This window comes from Semicossyphus pulcher, unplaced genomic scaffold (assembly GCF_022749685.1).
Source record: "Semicossyphus pulcher isolate SPU_LCO1_2020_fin unplaced genomic scaffold, fSemPul1.0.p SCAF_21, whole genome shotgun sequence".
In the NCBI taxonomy this organism is placed as follows: domain Eukaryota; kingdom Metazoa; phylum Chordata; class Actinopteri; order Labriformes; family Labridae; genus Semicossyphus; species Semicossyphus pulcher.
In genome coordinates this window covers 18,028,120-18,053,695 of record NW_027211695.1, presented here as the reverse complement: position 1 = coordinate 18,053,695, position 25,576 = coordinate 18,028,120, and the positions used below count along the sequence as shown (strand labels likewise).

At 44.1% G+C, this 25,576-nt stretch overlaps 1 protein-coding gene across 1 annotated transcript in view; it reads left to right on the top strand.

The window, feature by feature from the left end:
• svep1 (sushi, von Willebrand factor type A, EGF and pentraxin domain containing 1) overlaps nt 1-25,576 on the top strand; it is a 117,078-nt gene that overhangs the window by 10,086 nt on the left and 81,416 nt on the right. Inside the window, exon 2 of the mRNA XM_069672790.1 lies at nt 6,431-6,894. Within this exon, the coding sequence (XP_069528891.1) occupies nt 6,431-6,894 (464 nt within the window). The remainder of the gene's footprint in view (nt 1-6,430; nt 6,895-25,576) is intronic.

The window sequence follows — 25,576 nt, the reverse complement described above, 5'->3', positions numbered from 1 at the left end:
TACTTTAAAGACGAGAGGTCACATGCACATTTGCACATTTGATAAATAAAATTCCCTCAAGGTTTGCAATAGTGACCTTGACCTTTGTCCCTTGACACCTAAAATTGTCTTTAGTTTAGCAGTCCAAGTGGACATTTTTGCAAAAAATTAAGATATTACCTAACAGCAAAGCTGACCTTTGACCTTTTGGGTATGAAATGTCGCCACTTCATCTTTTTATTCTATTGTGTGAATTTGTGTCAAAATTATGATATGAATTCTTGAGCTGTGACCAAAAAGTATAGTCATCATCATCGTCATCAATATGAAAATCCTAGTCAGTATAAACTACATCCTCAATGTCATCATCATCAATAGCATCAATATCTCTTACAACACAGCGCTTTGACAGCTGCTGACTTGATGTATAAAACTACTAAGTAGAGCAAAACTCGACGTCTGGAGTTCAGCAGATGTGATGCGGTCACGTGCGCTCAGTGTTACTTCCCCTTTTGGGTGAACACGCTCTTAAAACAGCTTTTATTCACACCCACAAACGTGTGTGTTAGTAGTTTATTTCCTTCTTTAAAATTCTAAGTATTGTACATTTAGACCACTGCATTTCATTAAAGCAGTTTAAATCTGCTTATAATAATTCAGTAATTATAAAATATTAAAACACTGTACAATAAGCACTTTAGTGCACTATTCTGATTTTTAATCTCCATTATGAGCCTTATGGCTCCAAATGCTGTCCATACAACAGTGATTTATGTTAGTGCGACACCCAGAGGCCGCGGGGTGTTATAGCATCCTGTAGACATTTTAGGTGTACTGACATGCAGCCGCCTGCAGAGGGCAGCGTAACACAACTCTGTACTACCGTGTTGCCTGATTCAAAAACAGACATTAAAAGAGTTAACGGTAAGTTTAATTCTTTTTTAGTAGTTACACTGTTATGGGACATGAATGAGATCACAAAAGACGAGGTTTCTAAACCGCTGCTCGTTTTAAGTTTCCGGCAGTTGAACAGGCTTTGAAGAGTTTAGCTTCATTAGCTTAAGGCTGCTTATTAAGCTAATTAAAACGGTTGGGCTAGCTTAACGAACGAGCTCGTTAAAGAGTGAAAGCTTTGTTGCCGGTGGTACACGGTGGATAATTTTGTTTATTTTAAGCTCCCTGTAACATTTCCAAATGATGACATTGCCGTTGAATACAATTAATCAGCATTTCCCTTTCATTTGAAGTTACTTGGCAAAGGCTTTTCTTGGTTTTTCAGTCAGTTAAATTAGCTAGCAGGCATTAAAAGCAGCACTTTGCCTCTGCTTAACTGGAAAACTAAACAAATTAGCAATTTGGCTAAACACACAAATGTGTAAACACTTAGACGTGCACACTTCTGTTCAAGTCTTAAGGCAAATGTTTGAAAAAAGAGATCTCAAACCTTGTAATCAATTCCAATGGAGTTCACCTGCGAGTCCTCTCGCAAGTACACCTGGGAAATGATGTTCACCCTTGTAGTTCTCGCATTAAAACACGGGTAACATTAACACGCTTAACATTAGGATAAATCAATAATAAGCAATGTGGAAATGGGATTAAAAAGTATGTAAGGGCTTCAACAAGCACAAATGTTTATTACTGATCAATAAAGAAATTAAGTGGGAGTACACTTAATACTAATTTAACAGTCACATTTACTGTAACTCGCTAAACTGTCTTTTAACCTGATTTTAGATCAAACAGGTGTGAAGGAATTTGCTGGAAAGGTCGTCCCACTGAGATATGGGCTTCATCCTTTAGGCCAGAAATACAAGAAGATGTGAGGAATGTGTCGTCACCTGCAGCTACTGTATCCGGTTGCTTTGGCTCGCCTACGGGAAGGATCACGCACAGGTGAGAGAACAGGTGTGTGCGTAAAAAGGTTTGATATACATTGTATACATTGACCTGATGAGTCTTTTTGCTTTCACAGAGGAAGAAAAATAAAGAGGAGAAGGGCAAAGGAAAGCAGAGAAGGTAAATATACAATTTCCACCAACACTTTTAGCCATTATTTCTGCCTCTCCAATATTTCTTTGTTCATAGCATGTGAAACTTTGCACACATCCCTCATCCTGTGCTCGCATGCTTCCCCTCAGATCCTTAAAAAGGCTTAATTTTTGTTTTTGAACGTCTGTGTCTAAAAAAAGGGCCTCAAATTGTCTGGAATTTAGGAAAGGCAGGCATTAAATTTGATCTGCGGCCGACTAAATGGGCATAATGTCTGCTTATTTGTGCGCCTTGTTGTATTTTGTTTAACTTTATACCTCTCAACAATGTCAATTTCCACTGCTTTATTTGGATTTCAAATGCTTTTGACTCTTTGTTGCATATTTAGCCCCATGAATAAAAGAAAGTGACTTTTTTTGTCAGGAAAATTGTATTTTTTTTTCATCATTACGTGGAACTAAAACTCATAAAAGCAGTCAAACATGCACTTAGATATTTATAGAAGCCTTGTGTCGCAGATTTTGCACACACAACCCCCCTGATCAACACACACTCACAAGCCTCCTCTTCATCCACCACCCCCTGTCTCCCTCGGGACCCCCTTGAATGTCTGCTGAGGGGTCTCCAGTGCCAAAAAGCAGGAAGTCACAGCTGTGCTCATCCCCCCTTCCAGCATGTGTGAGAGCAGACGGTGTGTGTTTTTGTGTCTGTATCTGTGTGAAGATCTGGGTCAGTGTGTGTGTGTGTGTGTGTGTGTTTATCTGGCCAGTATGACGCTGGTTTCTATTCCCACTTCTTTGCTGCACAAGTTTCCAGTGCTGTTAAATGAAAGCCTGGCTTATACAGGCTAATAAACACTCTGTGTGCCTGAGCTGCGTGTCATTGTGGCTTACAGTGTAAGACTGGCTGCACTGGACGGCTCTGATGGAAACACACACACACACACACACACACACACACACACACACACACACACACACACACACACACTCACACACACTCACTAACTTTAAGCTCCTTTGTGGTTTCTGTCACCGCTTCTTTACTTCTTTCTTCCTCCACTTTCTCTTTCTCGTCCCTTTATCTGTTTGTTTAGTTTCTCTCTTTGTAAACTCTCTCGGCCAGAAGTTTACAGACACAGACAGTAAACAGTTCTTATTAGAGCTATAACAAATCGATGCTATCTGTTAATTGTTATTCTTCAAGCGAAAATGCCAAATATTGATTCCTTCCAGCTGCTTCTTTGGAAGGATTTGCTCCATCTCTTACGGGATTGTTAATTTTAACGTCTTCGGGTTCTGGACTCTTTCTTGGACCAAACAAGACATTTCAAGACATCAAAATGCTCTAAGACACTTTTAATTAGAGCTGCATCGATAATCGATTAGTCGTCAACTATTAAATTAATCACAAACTACTCTGATAATTAAAAAAAGTTTTACTTTCACAGCCGTAGAGAGAGAGAGAGTTGCGACATCGCAATGGCGGATCATGGACCTCCACTGACGCGACTCTCTGTCTAAACGGCTCTGGACTTTAATCGGGGAGTAGGCGGGGCTGCTCCTCCGCTCCTGTCCTCACCTACATCCGCAGCCTCACCTGCTTTCGAACACGTTGTCGTCGGCCTCATAAGGACAGTCCTTGTAACACATTGCCCACTAAAGCGCACACTGACCTGATGCGGTCAGCCACATACGAGGTTTTGATCTAGTCTTGTTACTCCTCTGTGAAAGGGCACTTCTGATTGAGGATGGCATCTTTGGCTTTGGGAAAGATTGACTGACTTTTCATCAATATCTCCTTAATGTATAGATCAAGCAAGATGAAACAAAGATGAATTAATCATTATTTGGAGCTATAGACTGTATAAAAGAAGCCTTTCACTTTCATTATTTCTTATGGCCACAAGGGGGCGACTCCTCTAGTTGCAGGAAGAAGTCAGATTATGTGAAACCAGAGGGGAAAATTACTCCTCTTCTCAGTTGATTTATTTAATCAACCATTTACGAACGAGTTTGTGGTCTAAATTGCTACTTTAAAGAGGGGGTATTGTGCTGTTTCATATTTTAAAACATTTATATATAATGTTACAATGTCGGATGTCCAGACTAAACGTGTGTGAAGTTTCAGATCTGTAGGTAAAAGCATGTTGGAGTAATCCCCAGACTTCTCAGCTCAGTCAGCAGGCTGCTGTGAACGCGGGGTTTTTGTGACGTCACAAAGTGCGGCCTCGGCAGGCTTCGGAGAGCTGGCCAATCAGAAGGAAGCGGGCGGTAGGGGTGGGGCTTTCTTAAAGGGACAGAGCTGACTGAGTCGTTTCAGAGGCTGTATGAGGGCCTGCACAGAGCACCAGTGTGAGAAAAATGATGAGGTTTTTTTTACTGTATGCTAAGCTACTCCACATGTATCAGAGTGAAATATGAAGCTTACTATTAGCATAATACCCCCCCTTTAAAGTCAAAACTGGACGATCCCATTGAGAGGAAAATAAACCATAAAGGGTCTGGCTGCCTGTGATTGAAAGGTTGCTACCATGGTAGCAACAATAAAGAGACGTAGCAATGCATATCCACCCTGTCGTCCAAATATGGTCACGTTTGAATAAAAAAAACCAAGATGGCGTCATCCAAATTTTTGCATTTGAGGCTTCAAAACTAATTGGTAACGTCACTTGGGTACGCCCGCTCCTTGTATACAGTCTGTGGCTGCAGCCTTAATTTTCGTGCTCCAGCATCCACTGAAATTTCAAACTGTGTGTCAACTTCCTGTTTGGACATGAAATTGCCCGAATGCACAAAGCTGGCCCACAAAGGAAAGGTCAACATGACTGACCTGCACAGCCCCAACCTACAACACCTTGCGTATGAATCTACACTCTACGAGACATTTATCTTAGTGTCCCGGCCTCACTGATGCTCTTGTGGCTGAAAGCGAGACAATCCCATTAGTTAGGTACCAAAATCTTGTGGACAGCCTCCCCTGAGCGATGGATTTATCTCTTTCTACTTCTTCTCTGCTGCTCCTCGTGTAGCCAGCTCTCTACTGTAAACCTGTGGCCCTCACTTTAACAGGCGCAGTGTGCCTCCGTAACACCGGCTGCCTTTGTTTTGGTTACAGATAAAATCGCTGAAGGAAAACACGACAGCAGAGAGAGAGACGGAGAGAGAGAGGAGGGAGAGGCGTATGAGAGACGTAGAAACGCAGCGCTTTGGACGAGCGTGTGGATCCCTGTGGTGCAGGAAGAAATGGACAAATCCAATGAGGGAGGAGGGCAGATCTCTCCTCCTCTTTTTTAATGTCTTTAACAAGATACAGAGCGAGAGAAAGAGGGGAGGTGGGAGAGGAAAAGAGTGATGATTTGACAAAAATATGCACTCTTCAAACTTTCACTCTCTCCTCCCTTTATCCCACCTTTCTCACTTTGTTTGATCTCACTCTGCTGTTACCTTACACGCACAATGTGTGTGTGTGCACGTGCGGACATATGGAGTCGATCACACCGCCTGTTGCTGATGTTTTTTGTGGGGAATGTCGACAAGTTGACAGGCGAGGCGCTGCACTGACATCTGACAAGAGAGACAGACAGATACAGGGAGGAGGGGAGGAAGGGAGGGAGGAGGAGGGGGGAGGGTGAGAGAGATAGGGCGAGAGGGGGAGGTGAGAGAAAAAGAGGAGGAGAGATGAAGAGGGGGGAAAAAAATGACTTCACGTCCACGACCGGACTGCCCCCTTTTTTCCCTTCAGCCTCTCTCTCTCTGTCTCTCAACTTTTTCTCTCCCTCCCTCCTCCCTCCTCCTCCTCCTCCTCCTCCTCCTCCTCTGTGTGTTTTTTTTAAATGATTTGGGGAGAAGAGGGGAACAAGCATTCAGAGCTTGGCCGACGGTGCAGGCAGGAGCAGGCAAACAGGAGTCTGAGGGGCAGCACACTGGAGCTGGAGAGGACTGAAGAGGCTTGGGGGGCTTTCATTTGGGATCTGATGCACTAGAAGAAACAAGGACTGACTGAGAGACAGAAGAAAGAATGGATTTTTAAACAACACATTTACACTTACAGGCTGTATAACAAGCGAGGAGAAGGCAGAGATTTTGACTTATTTGTGCAGAAGAAGAAGGCAGAGATTCAGGCTAAACATTTTACCAGACAGGGCTGGACTTTTCTTCCACTGGAGAGAGACAGAGGCACATTTTGAATGAGAAGAGAAGACTCCTCATCTTCTTCCAGCAATGCTTTTGAGGAACTCTGCACTGAACTGTTGCTGCTTGCCGTCCTGGAAGCAGACGCAGGCGTAGGACGCGTTTATCTTCACTAAAAGGAGGATCCACGTTGTCTTTTTTTCCCTATAAAGACTTCTAAACTGCAGGTGTTGAGCTGACTGTCACTATGTTTCCTCTAAGGTTCTCTTTATTATCATGGACTACTTGCCTTTTGGTCTTGTGCATCCTGGATGTTTGGATCGCAGCCTTGCCTGCGCAGCAATCCCAACCCAAGCAGCAGTCCCGCCGGTCCAGGCAGATGTCACCCCTCGCCTCCTCCTCATCAGCCGGCAACCTGTCGGAGAGCGCCGAGAGCAAAGTGGAGCGCCTCGGCCAGGCATTCAAGCGCAACGTCCGCGAGCTGCGAGAGAAGAGCTCCTGTTTGGACCTGGTGTTCCTGGTGGACGAGTCGTCCAGCGTGGGGGCCAACAACTTCCTGAGCGAGCTGCGGTTCGTGCGCAAGATGCTGTCCGACTTTCCTGTCGCGCCGGAGGACACGCGGGTGGCGTTGGTCACCTTCTCCTCCAAGACCCACGTGGTGACGAGGGTGGACCACATCTCTGCGCCCAAGTCCCACCAGCACAAGTGTTCCCTGTTCAACCAGGAGATCCCGGCTATCAACTACAGAGGAGGGGGCACCTACACGAAAGGAGCCTTCCAGAGGGCGGCGGTGAGTCAGACACAAGACAAACCTGAGCTTGCTTTGCTATATTTTGTGTGTTTGCGTGTGTCAGTTAGTGTGCATCCTGCTGTGTGTGCAGAGTATGATTGCAGCTCAGTAAGGCTGATGTTAATGAGGCCCTGCGTGGCCTCGCTGCTGCTGCTGCTCCTGCTTCCTCTAAATTACACACCAGCAGATAGTGAGGGGAAGCCGCTCGCAGGGCTAATTGTCGAGGAGTTTCCAGTGATAAAAATACCATCAGGAGGGAGCACACGCATGCACAGGCACAGACAGACACACACTCTTACTCAGAAGCAGGTTTGGAAAAAGTGGGACAAATAGCAAGACACACACGTCACGTGGAGACTTTTTAGTAGCTCTGGGCAGTGTTTCCTCCCGTTTCATCTAAGGTCTTCTCTATACAGTTTTGGCTCGTAAACTGAAGTGTTAAACAGTGTGTGAATTTGTTGCAGACGCAGATATTTAGGGGTTATGTGGGATTACAGGAAGTCCAAACATCAGCTTGTTTATGGTTTGTTGATCTGAGCAGCCTGACACACACACACACACACACACACACACACGGAGGACATATGGCACAGTTCATCCGTCAAGTCCAAACAGCCCAGCTGTTGGAGCTGTGTTGGTGGTATAGGGGCCGGTCCTGTATAAACACACACACCTCGACTCAGGCCTCAGATCTGCCGTCAGTTAGGAGTGTTAGTTTAAGTAGGACAAGATTCAGGTGCTGCTGGGAACACTTGAGCCTGGTACTTTGCTGCTTTCTGTGATTTAGCAGCCTGCTGACGGTTGTTGCATCCACAGATCTGGAGGGTGAAAGGATGACATCATTTGTAGAAGTTACGACAGGCTGCACAAACCTCATCATGTGATGGTGGTCCAAATAGCTGCGCTTGTTGCCGACTTACTGCAGCATGTAGTTGAATGATAAAGCAAACAACCATCAGGTTAAGCTGGGGCTCGACTGATATATCTGCTGCCCGATATTATCAGCCGATATCGGCGTATTGGTATTGGCTTAAATGTCTTCTGACATGTATCTTGAAGAAAACTTTACTACACATCGTATAAGGCAGAAAACAATGCTTGGGGGATCTAGAAATGGTGTCATCTTTTTCGGGAGTTTTCATTGCCTGCGGTCACATGTAGCAGGGACAGGGGTCCATACGAGAGTTGGTTTAGGCCACGTGTCCACACAGTGCCTTTTTCTGCGTCTTTTTTCAATTGTTCCCAATGAGGACAGAGCGTTTGCGGTCGCCGAGAGAAAAAAGCGCTGCTCTTTTTTCAGAGCGCCCTTCTTTATGTGGCTGCAACCAATCAGATGGGGCGCCACTAGTCAACCTGGTTACCACAAAACATGGAGGAGCAACTTGTTTTGGCAGTTTCTGTCTACCTGGAGCTGTACTACTAGCTGTCTACTGCTGATAAGTGTTGTGCTTTTATCGCCTATTGTTAAAGCTTGTTGTTAGCCGTGTAGTAAGTTAAACTTATTGTTGTCATAGAAACAAGCATTTTTTCTCGCACAAGCGCTTTGTCCCATCTCCTTTTATGCCTTTAGTGGGAGAGAGAGGACAGTGGATAGTGTTGGAAACAGGGGAGGAGAGAGTTGGTGTGGAGTGTTGAAGATTATTCCAAGGTTTTTTATCTTGGGGTTTGATGTAAGAGGACAGGTGACCTCAGTTACTGGAGATCAGTTTGATGGCATCTTGGGGGCCAAATAGCAAAGCTTCAGTTTTGCTTTCGTTTAGTTGTAGGCAGTCCTGTGAAGTTTTTGTGTCTTCAAGGCAGTTTTTAAGAGAGGTGAGATCTGACAGATTGTTGGGTTTGATGGGGAGATAGAGCTGAGTGTCGTCGGCATAACAGCGGTATGACAGGTTGTGCTTCTGGATGATTTGACCTAAAGGGAGCATGTAGATAGTAAAAAGAATAGGGCCTAGGATGGAACCTTGTGGTACCCCACCACAAGGAAAGCGTATTAGGAATTTGTTCGTATTGTGCTTCAATTTTGAACTCAATCACATCATTACAGTTCAAGCTATTAATATTTCACCAGGTTCGAACGATATATTGAATTTTGATTGAAAAGTGTCAGCCCTATTGGTGTTAAATACTCGGGATCTGTGATTTTTGCTCTGTTGAAATTGGTTCTGTATCAGTCTCAAAAATCCCATATCAGCTTTTTTTAGTTTTAACAATAGTTTATTTAGAAATGTATAAAAATATAACTTGTGTCGGCCTAGTTTACAGATGAAAGAGTAGGTAAGTTGGCAGGTTTACTCGATCCAGCCCTGTTTTAAGCTAACAGCCTTGGACGGCATCCTCCGGCTTAGCGCTGAAAGCTTGGCCCTCAGGACAGGTTTTCAGCTCGCCCTCCTCAGCTAAGTGCTGATAAGGAGGCCGCTGGCTGCGGCCCAGCTGCTAAAGACTACAACAATACAGAGAAAGGGCTTTCTGGGGAAACTTCAGTGCCTTATCGTTATTCACAAACACTCCGAATGTTTTGGGTGATTTATCAAGTGATGTAGTGCTCTGACGCAGCCAAAGATGGCTCGCCTCTTGTTGTTGATTCAAAGTCTGATTAAAATAAAAGGTTAAATTTAATTCACTTATCTCAGCCAACAAACACTCCTGCATTTCTTTTCCAGAATGGCATCTGCATGGTGAGAGTGGGACTCGAGCCGTGTATGAGTAATGTCAGAGCTACGTGCAGCCTACACAGAGTTTTTTGGAAAGATAGATGAGTCTAGCAGATACAGCCGAGAGGGCCGGTTCTTAAGAAAAGCAGCCGACACCTGATGGATTCGGTCTGACGTTTACTGTGTTTTCACATGATCGAGGAAGTTATGTTGGAAATAAAGAAGGAAAACAGGCCGTCTGTGACTTATCGCCTGATTTCCTGGTTATTGTATCGCTGTCTGAATCTGACTTGAAAGAGAAAAAGGAGAGTTAGTCGTCTCTTTCCATTAGCTGCATAAAGGATGGGTCTGGAAACACTGATCTACAAGGCACATATCCGCCTGTCATCGCGTACCGACTGACCTGTACGACAGTGTGTGTGTGCGTGTGTGTTGAATTACGAATTTGGCGGCATGTAATAAGCGATTTCTGCGCTTTCGCCCGAACACGTGCCCCAAAGTATCCATCTGAGGCTTCAAGGGGAAAATAAGGGGTGTGTGTGAACATGTGAATCTGTGTAAGAAAGAAAGAGAGACAGTGAAAGTGTGTGTGTGAGAGAGAGAGAGCGAGAGGATAATTGATAATTGCAGTATAATAATAATAATGCCATACTTTATTCCCTTGGCTGCTCCTGGCTGTTGTAAGTGCTGCAGAAAAGCTGGGATCCATTAAGACAGACATTTTTCCACCAGCCGTGCATGTAGAGACAGGGCTGTCCTCCAGCACTCTTCATCTCTGTCTGTCTCTCTGCTGTCTGTCTCTCTTTTCACGTCATACACCATCAGGAGGTTTACGCTTCAATGTATGTATGTGGGTTTAAAAATGACACATGCATTAACACTATATGTCTGTATAGTGGGTAAAATGAGGTTATGTAGGCTCGTCAAAGCCAAATTGGACACTTTTTTTCAATTCTCCAGCTTTCTCTTAAAGGGCCAGTTCGCCGATTTTCAGTCCTTTCATGCTTTTATAGATTTTTTAGACGACCCGCTCTGAGCCATTGCCTGCAGCAAAAACATATTTCAGAAGGAAGGGCGCAGTGCATGCTGGGTGTTGTAGGAATGTAGAATGGGCGAAACCACAAGCTGTTTCTACAACTTTCTCCACAGCTATGGCGCCAATTTCAATTCATTGCTTCTATCGATTACAGAGGACACCAGCTGTGACTGACAGTGGTCTTTTCAGGGGTGAACTGCTCCTTTAAGCTGTTAAGACAAAGAGAAAAGTACATTTTTTACAAAAAGTCTACATACAAAAGGAAAAACAAGACACAAATTTGCGTCTTGTGATACAAACACTGAATTTGCGTCAATCCCTGTCATCGTTGAGATTATCATGACGTCATGTGTCCATTCAAAAAAACAAGCATTTTAAAAGTTGTTTAGAATGGCTCTGCGTTAAATTTTATTTTTGCAGTTATTTTATAAACCGAGACAAGACATTGTTCAGTTTCAAACGTATCCATCCATCCATCCGTTATCTATACCGCTTGTCCTGCTGGAGCCTAACCCAGCTGTCATCGGGCAAGAGGCGGGGTACAACCTAGACTTATCACCAGTCAATCACAGGGTAGACTTATAAGCTGTGTCTGAATCTAGGGGATGCATCCTTCGAAGGATGCAGCCTACAAAGGATGCGTCATTCGTAGCCTGCATATACCGCATATACCGATATACCGCTTTTGCGCCACCAAAAGCCACTCCTGGCGCCTAGCAGGTAGCTAGCTGACTAACTAGCTATCATAACTAACCTCACGTAACTTAACCTATACAGATAATTAAAAGTTTAAAGTTTATTTTTACATTTGTATCGTTAGCTATTCAATTGAGTTGGAACTAAAAACCTTTACATTTAAAAGTGTAAGCCATCGTTGGACCAAGAAGGATGCGCCCGATGAATCCTTTGTGGCCCGGGAAAAGGAGGACACATTTGTTGGCCGCATCTGAAGGGGCCGCCTCCGACGCGCCTTCAGATACGTCCTTCGAAGGATGTAGGCCCTGAATTGGGACAGACAGAGACAGACAACCTTTCACGCTCACATGCGCGTCTACGGTCACCATTGAACCTGACGAGCATTTGGGCGGTGGGAGGAAGCCAGAGCACCTAGAGGGAACCCTCGCATGCACGGGGAGAACATGCAAACTACTCTACGTTGGAAACAAGGATTAGAACCAGGAACCTTCTAGCTGTGAGGCGACAGCGCTCACCACTGCACCACCGTACAGCCCTCCAACATGCCGACATTTGTACCAATAAGAATATAACCAAATGTGAGGTCTCTCTCATACCATAGAGAGTGGTGAGATATGATTGGAGGAATGGGATAAGGGCGCACACTTTCAGACAGTCTTTCTTTTAAGGTAGTCGTGGTTTTGCACTCGAGTGTGAAGTTTAAATGTGTGGTACTTTTCAGGAACCTGCAACATTTGCCAATCCCTTGTGTTGGTTTCGTGTGTGGAGGGTGAAAGCCGCCCCTTAGACTCCACTTGGAAAGCCGGTTTTCCAAGGCTCCTGCTCGGAGCTGGAGAAGTGTGGACGTGTTTGAATTCTTCCAAACCAGTGCAGATAAGAATTCAGTCCTCAAAGAGTTTTGAAATCCACTTCCTTTTTCTCTTTAAATTCCTGATATAAACCAGCTCATCATCCTGTCTGAGGGTGTTCAGACTCTCGGCTATATTAAGAGTGCAGCTTTGTCATAATGATTCACATCGTCTCATTTCAGGATCTGTCTCTCCTCGGGTAACTTTGTAGCTGATGACATCACTCGTGGACGTGTAGTTTCCAGCCCTTTCATGACTTACATTAAACCTTTTCAGTCCTTGAAGAATAACCTCTGCGCTGTACCTGCGACAGAAATCATTCACCTTCTCCACTCTGAATCACACTCTCTCCTCTCCTCTTACTGAAAATCCATTTTCCTGCTCCGTTAAGCTCGCCCGTTAATTTACTTTCCATGCTTTTGCTTTTACATGACCAAATGTCTTCAAGGCACTACGGCTCAAATCCTTTCATTTGATTCTGCTGCTTTGCTGGTAATCTTGTTGATCCAGGAGTTATGGCTTTTTCCATTGTTGCGTTTATTACGGCTCGCCTTGGATACAAGTGTCAGCTACAACAACAAGAGAAAAACGACTGTACGCATAAAAGCCAGCTGAAAATCCCCGCCATGGCTCGTTTTCTGTCTTGACATTATTCATCCTGAAGATTCGCCTCTTGTGTTGCCGTGTGTTGCCAGATAAAACCCCCCTCTTGCTCTCTGCAGGCTTTGGCAAAAAGACAGAAGCACTAAACTTGACTTGGCGGCGACACTGTGTCAGTCTGCCTTCATCGTTGCATAAGACACAGACAGATGGGCAGCGTGTGAGGAGAGATGGAGAGTAAAGGAGAAAGATGGACGAAAGAGAGGAAGAAAAGAGGGGAAAAAGAATGTGAATGCTTTTACCTGCCTGTCGGTTCAGCTCTGACCGAATCTGGGTCGCAACAGACTGTAGAGAAGTATACAGGCCTTTAGGAAAGGAGACAACCTAAATGTGTTAGAGCAGCAGGTGTGTTGGTGAAAAACTCCAGGGACTCCTTATGTGCCCAAAGTACCAGAAAATCACACACAGATTCGGAGTTTATGGACCAGCTGCATGTCTCTACACGGTTGTCATCATATAATTCAGAGAGGTCATATTATAGACTGTAAACATGGAGTGCGTGCGTGAGCTGTAGACTTGTAAATCCAGCTAGTGTCTTACAAAGTCCTGTTTTTCTGCTGGATTTCAGGCCTGCAAACAGTTTGAATCCTTCTAAATCGGACTTGATTCACTTCCTGAACCAGCAAACAAGTACGTCAATTTAATCATTATTGAATCAGCTACACGGCAGTGTTGGAGTACTCTAGATAGTTTTTTAGGTTTCCAGATGGGTCTCAAAAGCATGGCCGGGTCTCAGACACAAGCATACTTAGTTTTGTCTTAGTCTCTGATAAAGACGACCCGGTGTTTTATTTTAATACCTGTCAATATTTCAACATTGGGGATATAAATTGCATGTTCCTTGTCTGGTTTGTATCATGATATCCGTAAAAATCAGTGTTTAAGATGCACTTTTAATAAAAAAAATTTACATTGAAAAAGTGGGCTGCGTCCCATATATGCAGAGAGATGTACACTATTGTGGTAAGGTGTTTTACCCAAACGATGGTGCGTCATCACGGACAAGCGCCATCATGGTCGCCATTGCAGCTGCAACAACAATCAACGTTACCTCAGGCTAACTCAACTACCGCAGTGGTAGGTAGCAGGATGGCAAGCTCAACATGACTAAAACAGATGGTGGGCTATAATTTGTGTGTGTTTTAAATTAAAACTGAAATTGAAATAGTGTTGAATTAACTTGTATACACGTTTTTATTAATTAAAAGGTAGAAAAACTTTTCCCCCCTCTGGGATACCCCCAAAAACAGACTGTGTTTTATATTCCGCATTTTACAGTACTTTGATTTGATGGGAATCTTTAAGATCAACTTAAAGAGTGCCTACGTCTTTTAATTTTAAAGACCCCCCCTCCAGTGAAACTCCAGTCTGTAACCTTGTAAACATCTCCATGTGGTGTTCTTCATGTGCTACAAGACATATCAGGGACAACATCAGCGGTCATCTCCACGGCTGGGCCTGTCTGCTTTTAAACTGCAGTGTACCAAGGACAGGCTGAACAACACGTTTTCAGATCGGCGGGTTTGAGACGTCACAAACCTAAGGAGCCAATCCCGTTAATGGACGGGGCGACACTATGCATATCATTAGTGCAACCACTTCAGCGATGTGCGAGCCAGCTGTAACCGTCATCGTGATTTTTGCAAACTCACCACTGACTACTAACGTTAACGTTACTGCTACTAATTACTACATTTCAGGCTAGCTAAGCTTCAACAAGTTGCCTGTAAACGATGGCAGAGGCGTGTTTTGTTTTTGCGACGGAGGGGGCGGTTGGAAATTTGCACAGTGGGCGGGGCCAATGCAGATTCAGGAATTATTAATGAGGGAGAAGGAGGAGATGGATTGGGAGGATTTTTACAAGGTAATTAAAGTCATTTTGCAGATAAAACAATTTATTATTTCAAGCAGAGCATTTGATATTTCTGAAAACACGACTGGATCTGATCTTTAAGTGTGTCATACAGTGTGTGACTTGCACTGGTCTAGCCTTGGTCTTGACTGTGCCTTGGTTTTGGTTTTGACTCGTTCTCAATCCCTCAAAGTCTCGGAGTCAGCGCACACTGATCTTGGTCATGACTCTGTCTTGGTTAAGATGGTCATGACTACGACACTACTGGACAGTTAAGGAGAAACCTGACAGCATTTTTGAGTGTGGCCGTCAAAGCCAGTTGAGTTCAGTTGAGCACTCAAAAAGTCCAGACAAGGAGAACACATGTCTACCACACTTCATTCAGCCCTACTTCAGATGCAGACGTTCTTTATTGAGCTTTTCCAGACCACAATAAGCGAAACAAATATTGAGGCTTTGTGCGGCCTCCGTCTCATTCCTGTGGGTCAGCGCTGTTCCTTCCATTCGTCCCATTTTTAAGCCTTTCCCTTCAACACTGCAGAGCCTCCTCACTGTCCCCTGAGAGTTTGAGAGTTTCTGAACAACCACTAACGAGATGTACAATAAAATGTAGCAAATCAAAGTTGGAAATAAACACCATCAATCACCTGAATGCTGGAAAATTAAGGGGATTTTTCAGCGGCCTTTTATATTTGCTCACTGGGGCATTTTTTACACTCTTGGCTGAGTCCGAGGGCAAATTTCAAACAAGCCTGTCGATTCCTGCCAGCACTAGATTCAAGCATAACTCCCAAAACAAGAACCTGGAAAGTGACACTGTACAGAGATAACACTGAGAGGAAAGGGGAGCTTTCAACTCACTTCCCCTTCAAACCTCATTTAAAAGAAGAGTTGTGAGTCGAAGAGTTGTACGACTAACCCTAACCCTTAAAGAGAAGCGCTTCAGTGAAAGAGCCGAAGCCGCTGTGACGAATGAAAGCAAGGTGCACCTCTTTGATCCCGTCCCCGAGGCTGAGCCCGGGCCGTGATAAGACGATAAGAAAAGTCTCTGTTTCCTGTCTGCGCTACCGCCACTTCCCGCCATCTCACCCTTAATCATTTCCTCCCCCTCAGTCCGTCTGCTTCTGCCCTCTCTGTTCAGCCCCCCCCCCCCCCCCACCCCGCCTCGGTATCAGAGGGTCTCTGAGACAGAAGGATGGAGCAGACTCACCTTCCCTGATAAAAGGCCAGACAGCTGCGTCCACAGACACCAGATTGAACAGATCTGAGTCAGCAGTGGACTCCAGGTCACTCTCATCATTGTATGCAGCACCTCATAAATCTGTGAGGGGATTAATCAGGACAGTGCAGGAGGCTTTAGAATAACACACTTTACTTTTTGTCCCACTGGTGGTGGGATGAGCAGCTCTGTTCTGAGAAATAGATATGAAGAGCAAACTTTAGCTTCTAAAGTCTACATGTGACGCCTTGCCTTAAGTTTAAAACATTTTGTTATAGGAGTTGGACAATTAATCGATACGGCGATAAGCTATATCGTCGTCCTGACTTGTGCAATACAATTATCGAGAGGCTGGTCCAAAATATCGCTATTTTAATTTACAAATATAAGACACTCTAAACAGATTTACCTGCGATTGTCACTCACTGCGTCACTCTGACATGAGTGAGGGTTACGTAAACGGAAATCAATTTGCTGAAGAAGAAGTTAATCAGATATCGTGATGTATTGTCGTATCGTGATATTATTGTTATCGTGGGCCAGGTATTGCGTATCGTATCGTGTCGTATCGTGTCGTATCGTGTTGTATCGTATCGTATCGTGTCGTATCGTGTCGTATCGTGTCGTATCGTGTCGTATCGTGTCGTATCGTTATCATATCGTATCGTATCGTATCGTGTTGTATCGTATCGTATCGTGTCGTGTCGTGTCGTATCGTGTTGTATCGTATCGTATCGTGTTGTATCGTATCGTATCGTGTCGTATCGTGTCGTATCGTGTCGTATCGTTATCATATCGTATCGTATCGTATCGTATCGTGTTGTATCGTGTTGTATCGTATCGTATCGTGTCGTGTCGTGTCGTGTCGTGTCGTATCGTGTTGTATCATATCGTATCGTGTTGTATCGTATCGTATCGTATCGTGTTGTATCGTATCGTATCGTGTCGTATCGTGTCGTATCGTATCGTATCGTATCGTATCGTATCGTGTCGTAACGTATCGTGTCGCGTCGTATCGTATCGTATCTGTTTTAACCTACAAATAATTTCTTTCATTCTCCAGTTGTTAAATTTGAATAATGCCAGAGGCCTGTGGGAATAAAACAATCCATTATTTTTAGAAAAAGCACAAAAGTTTGAAAAGTTACCACAACTTTGTGTTGCTGAATTTGTTTTTCTCCCATAGTATCCTGAAAATCGTCAAACTAGAGTTGTTTACTTTTACCAGTATTGGAAATGCCTCAAATACAGCCTGAAAACCATCATAGGCCATCAGAAGTACATTTACTTGCCTCCCAAAGAAATCTACTTGTCTCAGTGTCACAGTTAAAGAACGGTGGCCATCATGGCTGAATTCTGACTGTAATGAAAACGAAAATAAAGCAAAAAATGATTTCAGTTAATAAATCACATGATGATACCAAAAGAACACCCACTGTACGGCTGGCAGACGGTGTAAAGATAGTTACATGTGCACATAATAAAGCTTCTCCACATGTATTAGGAAGTCCGTTGAGGGGGCTAGCTGAGATGCCACTTGCGATTGAGATCATGTTTCTATTTCTTTTGCTCACCTTGAAGGCGAACAAGAGTTTACATTCGCCAGAAGACATCCACTTTCTTTTGCTCAAACAAGACTGAAGTATAAGTCGGAAGTTTAACTAAAAGAAAAAAACATAAAATGTACCAAATGTAATCTTTTGTTTTATGAGAGATTGTTTTTTGGCCTTGTATGCCTTTATTGAGAGGACAGCTGAAGATTGACAGTGGGGGTAGACATGCACAAAAGGGCTGAGGTCGGAGTAGAACCCACGGCCGCTGCATCATGACCTTTCTCTCTGTACATGCAGCGCATGCTCTACCGACTGAGCTAAACCAGCACCCCCCAAAGTTCATCATTTTTATGGACACCTAGCCATCCGTCTCAAAGCGTATCTAATAACCGATAAGAGTTACCTTTTACAGTTTTTACAGTTTTTTCTATTTGAAAAGTTTTGGAGGAATGAAGCGAAGGAACACTCAGTAGCAGAATTCGTTTGTTCCCACAGCGTCTCAATAATCATCCTGCAGATTTATCCTGTGACTCATTCGAGGAATCCTGACCCCCAGGTTATTAACTCCTGAGCCGCATCAAAAGCAGCTGAAAGCGAGGTCTGCAGTCGTTTCTTCTCTTCTCCTCTCTGGCTCAGGAAACCTAAAGAGCTCCTTGTTTTTTCTATTTCTCCTTAAAGACGTCGTTTTTTTAATGACTGTATATATAAAGGATTTGTCTTCATTACATGGCGTGTTGGTCTTGGAGAGCAGGTGCTTCCTGAAGGTCTCCGAGTTTTCAGTCAGCTTTTCAAAACATAGATGATGATGTATTTAATATGTCACATTACTGTAAGCAGATATCATAACAGTGGCCTGTAGCATGCTTTACTCTCATGGCCTGAACTCAGATTGTAATATGATGTTATTATATTTTAAATTAGTGCGTCTATAAATCCACACACACGCTCTTCAGGGTGCTTACCTGGCGCCTGTGCTCGGGGTGTAGTCGGAAATCTATTCAGACCCGGTCATGGTGATTGAGACAATAGACTCAACATGACCGTGTGTGTTTAAGTGCGTGTGTGTGTAAGGCGTGTGTTTTGGGTGTAGGAGGAAGAAATGCCTCAGTCTCTGGTTCTGCTCCTCTGGGTCTCTTCATACTGAATCATTCTGACAGAAATATTCTCCCCTCTCCTCTTTCATAAGTCCGTCCATCAACCTCGAGCATGCTTCACTGCGTCTCTTTGGAGCATTTATCTCTGTTCTTTGTCCCTATAAACATCATTAATAACCTACTTGTGTCATTTTTTACATCAAACTAAAGTTGCTTGTTAGTTGCAGTTGGTTTAACTGACATTCTGACATCCGCCATTTTTGTTAGATCTCTAACCAAGCTCAAAAGTTGACCGCCTTTTTTTATCGTTTTTCCTCAAATGACCTGTGGAATTTATTTGAAGGCACTTTTTATAAAAACTGCTCGACAATCGTTGATTTTGATTTGTTAATTTAGTTCCTGCTGACAAGCTAGCAGTTGTAAGAGCCTTTGGAGGGCTAACAGCTGTGTCTCAATTCAGGGGCTGTGTCCTTATAAGGACGCGGTCTACGAAGGATGAGTCATTCTTAGCCTGCGCAGGCCGCTAAGGCCGAAATTGAGACAGTCTGGTCCAGGAGGATTTCCTGTATGTGTCACAAAGTGCTGCTCGTGTCACCTAGCAACAGGTAGCTAACTGGCCTAACTAGCTAGCTAGCTAGCTAGCATAACTAACGTCACGTAACTTGATGAAGATGATTTTTAGTTCCCTTTCGTATTTTAATATTTGCATCACTAGCTAGTCGATTGAGTTAAAACCAAAAACGGCCGCTTCAGAGTCAACCATCTCGTTTGAATTTGAGCGCAATGAATCTTGGGGAACGATGGGCCACGAAGGATGCGCCCAGTGCATCCTTTGTGGCCCGGGAAACGGAGGACGCAATTGTCTGCCGCATCTGAAGGAGCTTGGGACAGCATTGGACACGCCTGGTTCTACAGCTCCCCTCGTCTTTATGAAGCGTTAAAGAAAGTTTCAGCTCATTATTTAGCGGTCAATCTCACTGTCAGTCTTTCTTAGTGTCTGTTTTAAGTCATGGTTTTAAGTGAGGAACCTCTAAAAACCTACTGAACACTGTTGTCTCAGCATTTAACGGCAAACTGGCAAAGTTAGCAACCAGCTAACCAGCCCCAATATTTTCATCAGGGGTTGGTACAGACCAAAAACAGAGCTAAAAGAGACTGAATATTGCTAGTGTCTATTCACTAACAAGTTGGCCATATCAGCTCAAAAGACATGTCTGTATTATATCCAAAACTTGTTTCCCCTGCCAACAAAAAAATCAGTTCTTTCAGGTTGCAAGAGAAACGCTTGCATAACTCATCATCCGTGACTTTAAAACACCCACAGCCCGTCCCTCCGTCTCACTGTGTCTAATTGTCCAGACAATATTTTCCTTTGTTACTTAATGGTTCCTCCTCTCGTCACACTCCGCTCACCCCTGCCCTCCTCTCTGAAATGGATACCAAATATTTTCCAGAAACAGGGGCCTACTTTCCGACCTCTGGACGGCTGGGACTACCCTGAGGCCTCCTCAATTCACACAGACACACGCACACCGTACAAAGCACGCCGGACTTACTGACCTTAGATTAGAAGCAGTAAGAAGCAGATCAAACTAGTGTAGTTGTATTTAACAGATGTGATTCACCTGATCCCTCTGCTCTCCAGCAGCTGTCGACATGTATTGATAAATGAGGACCCTTTGACTTCTGACTGTCACATATTTAAGGAGAGGTGTTGACAGACAGCAAGGTAGGGCAGAGATATGTTGGCTTAGAGGTCAACCGAGGTCAGCACTTTTGTTCATTTAACGCTAAATGTGGGTCATTTATATGCAACAAAATCTGCTTACAAATATCTCAAATGCTGCAGTGTCTAATCGTCCCAGTAAGATGCAGCTTTTTTCAGAGAAGCAATTAAACAGTTCTTCAAAATGCAGATTATATTGTCTGTGAATGTGCCCAGAAAAGGCTCTAAATAGCACCACAATATGTTCAGTCTTTTCCTGCTGAATTGTTTCGTAATAGATTTTCCAAACTCTGGATATCTCATTTGGAACAAAACCCTTCAATTTGACGGAGTTTTTTAAGCCCCAAACCAAGGTCACTGTTTCCCTCCAACAACTCAACAAGCGCCCCGCTCCCATCTGTATCCACTACAGGAGACGCAGACTTGGCATTGTACAATCTTCTTTATCCTTCCTCGTCTTCTTTGGATCTTTTTTTAGAAGATCAGGAAACCCCGACAAGTCCAACACAAGTTTCGGAAAACCCAAGTCTCACTGCGAAAAAAATATATCACTGCTGATTTGTTAGGAGGAAAGTAAGCTGGTGCGATAAGGCTTCACACCATAACACCACATTTTATCAATTTAGTCTTCTAGTTTGGTGCGTTCCATTTTTAGAGACGCTAATGGAGCCAACAGCTGTCAGAATGGATTGAGAGGATCTGAATCTGTTGGAACAGATGCTTGTTTCCAATCTGTGGAAATAGCTTCCTATCAGTCTTTGTTCGGTTATTCTAGACCTTGCTGAAAGGTTGTAAATCACTGGAGTTATCGCTGATAAAGTAAAATCAGGTGTCTCAGTTCTCCTCAGCTCCGTCCTTCTATCAGTCTTTTCCGTTTGTCTCCGCTTCCTTTCTTGACTCCCTCGAGGCTTTCGCTGCAGCGTTGTTCTGTAGACGTCAGTGTGTACAGTATGTGCTGGTTTGGCCGCTGCCGAGTGTCCCACTTGGCTTGGGGTTAAAGCCGCTGCGGTCGAATAACTGGGCTTTGCTCCGGACCAAACCAGCAACTCCAGTTAGAGGAAGAATTAGAGAAGTGAAATGAGGTGATTGAGAGCAGTGGAAACAACAGGAAGTGGGTTTTTTGTCAGTTTCCAAGTCAGTTTGTGGAGATGAATCCTGATCCCTTTGATTCTCCTGATAGAGATTCTGGGCTTTAACCAATTTCCTTCCTTTATTGCCCTCATCTGATTGGATAAGTCTTGTGTCATTTCATGCTAAATGAGGCTATAACTATGCTTAAAAAAATGCTAAAGTTTATACACTAATAATCCTTGTCTAGTTTCTAAACTTGCGTACTGTAGTTTGTAGGGATGGGTATCGAGAACCAGCATTCTTTGGTACCGGTATGTGATTGATTAGTACCGAAAGTACCGATATCAATCGATTATCAATATTTAACATCCCGTCTATGTTAGGTAATTTTAATTCAATCGTTTTATTCTAATGTAGCTGGCATCTGTCCCCCAGTGATGACAAAGCCGCCGTCGTCAGGCAGTGACGTTGCATTGTTTTGGTCTCCTGCTGGAGAAAGTCTAGTAGGTCTATATGGCGGACAGAGCGAAGCGTTCGAATGTTTGGCCTCACTTTACCAAATTTAACTCGTCCCTCGTGCAATTCACCTAAAACGGTAGTTGCGTCCAAAAGAGTTCAACCTTCTATAAATCTGAAGCACTGCAGCATGTTCGACTGCTTTAGCAAAGCCGCTAATGCTAATGCCGTTGCTGGCATGACTGCTAGTACATCCTCAACAGCCTCCGAGTCCCGTTAGCTAGCTTCATTTGTTATCACTTCTAAGTTATATTCCAATTTGATCCATAGACAGCGTCAGTCAAGCAGCAGCCCCAGCTTCATCTGCAGAGGCTAACGTCCGCAGAAGTCAGACCCCCACATTAAACCCATTCTCCATCGCTGAATGAGACGAAACGAAAACTACACTGGACTTCACAGTGGAGTCCAGTTGGTTTGGTATGCTAGTAGTCAGTGATAGGTCACCTGAGTGGGAATTTTGAGTTGCCATGACAGCCAGAAATGAATTTTTGTATTGCAAATGATTGTTACTGTTACTGCATTTACTGTTAATGTTAGCTGATGTTAATGTAGAGATGACCACAGCCCTTAACCCCGGTTACAACCCCCCTTCCAGAGTCACATTATCATTTTTTGCACCAAATAATGGATTGTAGTATCGATAAATATCGGTCTCGATAAGCAGTATCGGTATTGATACCGGTATCATCCTTACTGGTTTGGTCAAAACTGGCCGATAACCATTCTGTTTCATTTTGTGCTGCAGTATCGCTACTTGTCATGCATGCAAAGGATAGGAAACAAGTCTTTCATCATGTGTCCAACGATCTTCCTCGCACCACTGCTCTGTATCTAAACCAGCCAAACGACAGTGATGTTTGCTTCAAGGACGGAAACACACCCAGATTTTTCACTTTCTTGCACCACAACCCACCACTTAGCCCAACTCTCAGTGGAAATGACAAATGCTCTGCGGTTGGGGATACTTATCAGTCAATGTACGCAACACAGTGGGACTGATGCCACGTCTGAATGTGTGAAAATATGAGAGAGAAAGAGGAAATGATTCACATGTTTTACACATATTTCTCTTGACTTTTTCCTCAGGGTAGATCTCATTCTGGGAAATGACCACACACCACTTCATCTTTCAACCCAGGCCCAACACAAATTAGTCTCTTGCTACCTGCTACTTTTCAGCCATAATTATCCTCTGCACCTTTTTCACTCTTTATAGTAAAATTGGGATTTGGATTGAGCTCAGCAAAGGGGACCGGAGAGGTCAATCTTTACACTTCCCGACTCTGTAAAACACAGATGTCTGTAAAAAACCCTCGACGGAAACAACTGTAATTTCAGACCTTTCCACGTCGGTCCCATTCGCATCCGTCACAGTGTCATTTTTTGTGCATTATTCTGACAGTTTATTGTTCCTCTGAGATTATGGTTTATGTTTTAACGACTGCAGAGAGGAGGAGGAGTGTGTAAGTCCTGGCTCTGTCATAAAAATCGGATCTAGAAAGTGGGGAGTCTCAAGGAGCTGCTGTTAGCTTATAAGGGAGGGTTTAACCACCACCTGAGCTGAATTGAACATAGAGACACACACACCCTAGTAGTAGTGGTAGCAGGATGCAGTTAGTCTAAAAAAAACCATAGAGAAATATCACAATTTTTGTAATTCCCAATAATTGATTGAAATTGGTTCTACAGCTCTACAGTCTTTGGTCAGTCAGATACACACACAGGGTTGTGAACACACTTTCCTACACACACCATGCCAACACTCTTAACCTCACGCTCTGTTTTTCCACTGTGTATTCACACAAACACACACACATCTATACACAGATTCTCTCCTACTTAAAATTCTGCATCAGCGATTGATAGGTGCCGCTGACGCTGGCTATATGTGTGTGCGGGCGAGTGTGTGAAAGCGATAACTGAAAGGCGAGGGGCTGAGGTGTCAAGGTGAAGCGGTACGGAGAGAAATGTGCGATTCAGAAAGGAGCGGGGAGGAGGCTTTGAAGGATTATTCTCTGTCGGCAGGGTCAAATGTCAGGGAGGCGTCAGCAAGAACAGGAAGTGACTGTCAGCAGCTTTGGTGGCCTGCAATGAAACACCATGATCAGCTATGAATATCATTAAAAACATTGGCTTCTTGATCTCAATGGAAAAAGTGTCCACCAGGGCGCCGTGCCGGGGAACACATGGTTCTTTTAAAAGTGGGTGGTTTGGCGCATGTTTTGAGGATGCAACTTTAAAGCTGACACGATATCTCCTCAGCAGATGGACTCACCAAGTGTTTTTATGTTTTTTGGAGCACTTGAAGCAGTTCTTGTCTGTGCTAATGTTTGAGCTTGGAAACCCGGTAACCATCTGTCACCGAGAATTAATTTGGTCCCGGTTTAAGAGCTTTTGAACACGTCTTGCTTTCTTGCTCAATTCTTGTTGAAATGTTGATTTTCAAACAATCTTTTCGAGGACTTTAAGGTCATCGCATCCATTTGGGCTCAAGAGAGTTTGAGAGTGAACCATAGACTGTATTTAAGCAATGGACGTACCCTCCATCCATCCATCCGTCTGCTTACCCATGGCCGGGTCGCATTGGCAGCAGGCTAAGCAAGGCAACCCAGGTGTCCCTCTTCCCAGTCCACCTGCGGGATTCCGAGGCATTCCCAGACCAGACGGGATATATAATCCCTGCCCAAGCTCTGGGTCTGCCCCGGGGTCTCTTCCCAGTTGGACGTGCCCAGAAAACCTTCAAAGGGAGGCGACCAGGAGGCATCCTAATCACATGCCCGAACCACCTCAACTGGCTCCTTTTGATGCAAAGGAGTAGCACCTCCAGTCTGAGCTCCCTCCGGATGTCCGAGCTACTTACCCTATCTCTAAAGCCGAGGCCAGACACCCTTCGGAGGGAAGTAATTTTGGCCGCTTGTATCCGCGATCTCATTCTTTCAGTCACTACACAAAGCTCATGACCATAGGTGAGGGTTGGAACATAGCCTCTTGGCATCAAAAATGAAGCCAATGGCCAGCAGGGGGCGACTGCAATGGTTGCAAAAAAATGTTTGATTGAATGGAAACGGGGCTCAGCCTTAGAGATAGGGTAAGGAGCTTAGACATCCAGGTGGAGCTCTGAGTAAAGCCACTACTCCTTCGCATCGAAAGGTGGTTGAGGTGGTTCGGGCATCTGATTAGGATGCCTCCTGGGCGCCTCGCTTTTGAGGTTTTCCGGGCATGTCCAACTGGGAGAAGACCCTGGGGCAGACCCAGAGCTCGCTGGAGGGATAGTATATCCCATCTGGCCTGGGAAGGCCTCAGAATCCCACAAGGATGAACTGGAAAACATTCACCTTGTTTAGTTTGCTGCCAACACGACCAGGCCCTGGATAAGTGTAAGATAATGGATGGACGGATGTCTGGATGGACTGGGGAAATTACCCTACATCTCAGTTGATTTTATTACCTTAGTAAATACTTTCATAATGAGTTTATGGTTTGAATTGCAAGTTTCAAGTCTTCTAGGATACAACATGATGTCTATTTCGTAAATAACGATACGTAGAAAAGCAGAGTATGCTTTAGAGGGTGATCACCTGTGATTGACTTGTTTCTACCATAGCGGCCTGTCGACCATGGTTCCAAAAATCCAAGATGGCGATGGTAAAATAAGTGCCGAACTCCAGGCTTGGAGATGGGGGTTCACAATCTAAACCTCTCTATTGGCCTAATTTGGTACTGAGTATAAAATATTTGGCTTGAATATTCAACAACTAAAATG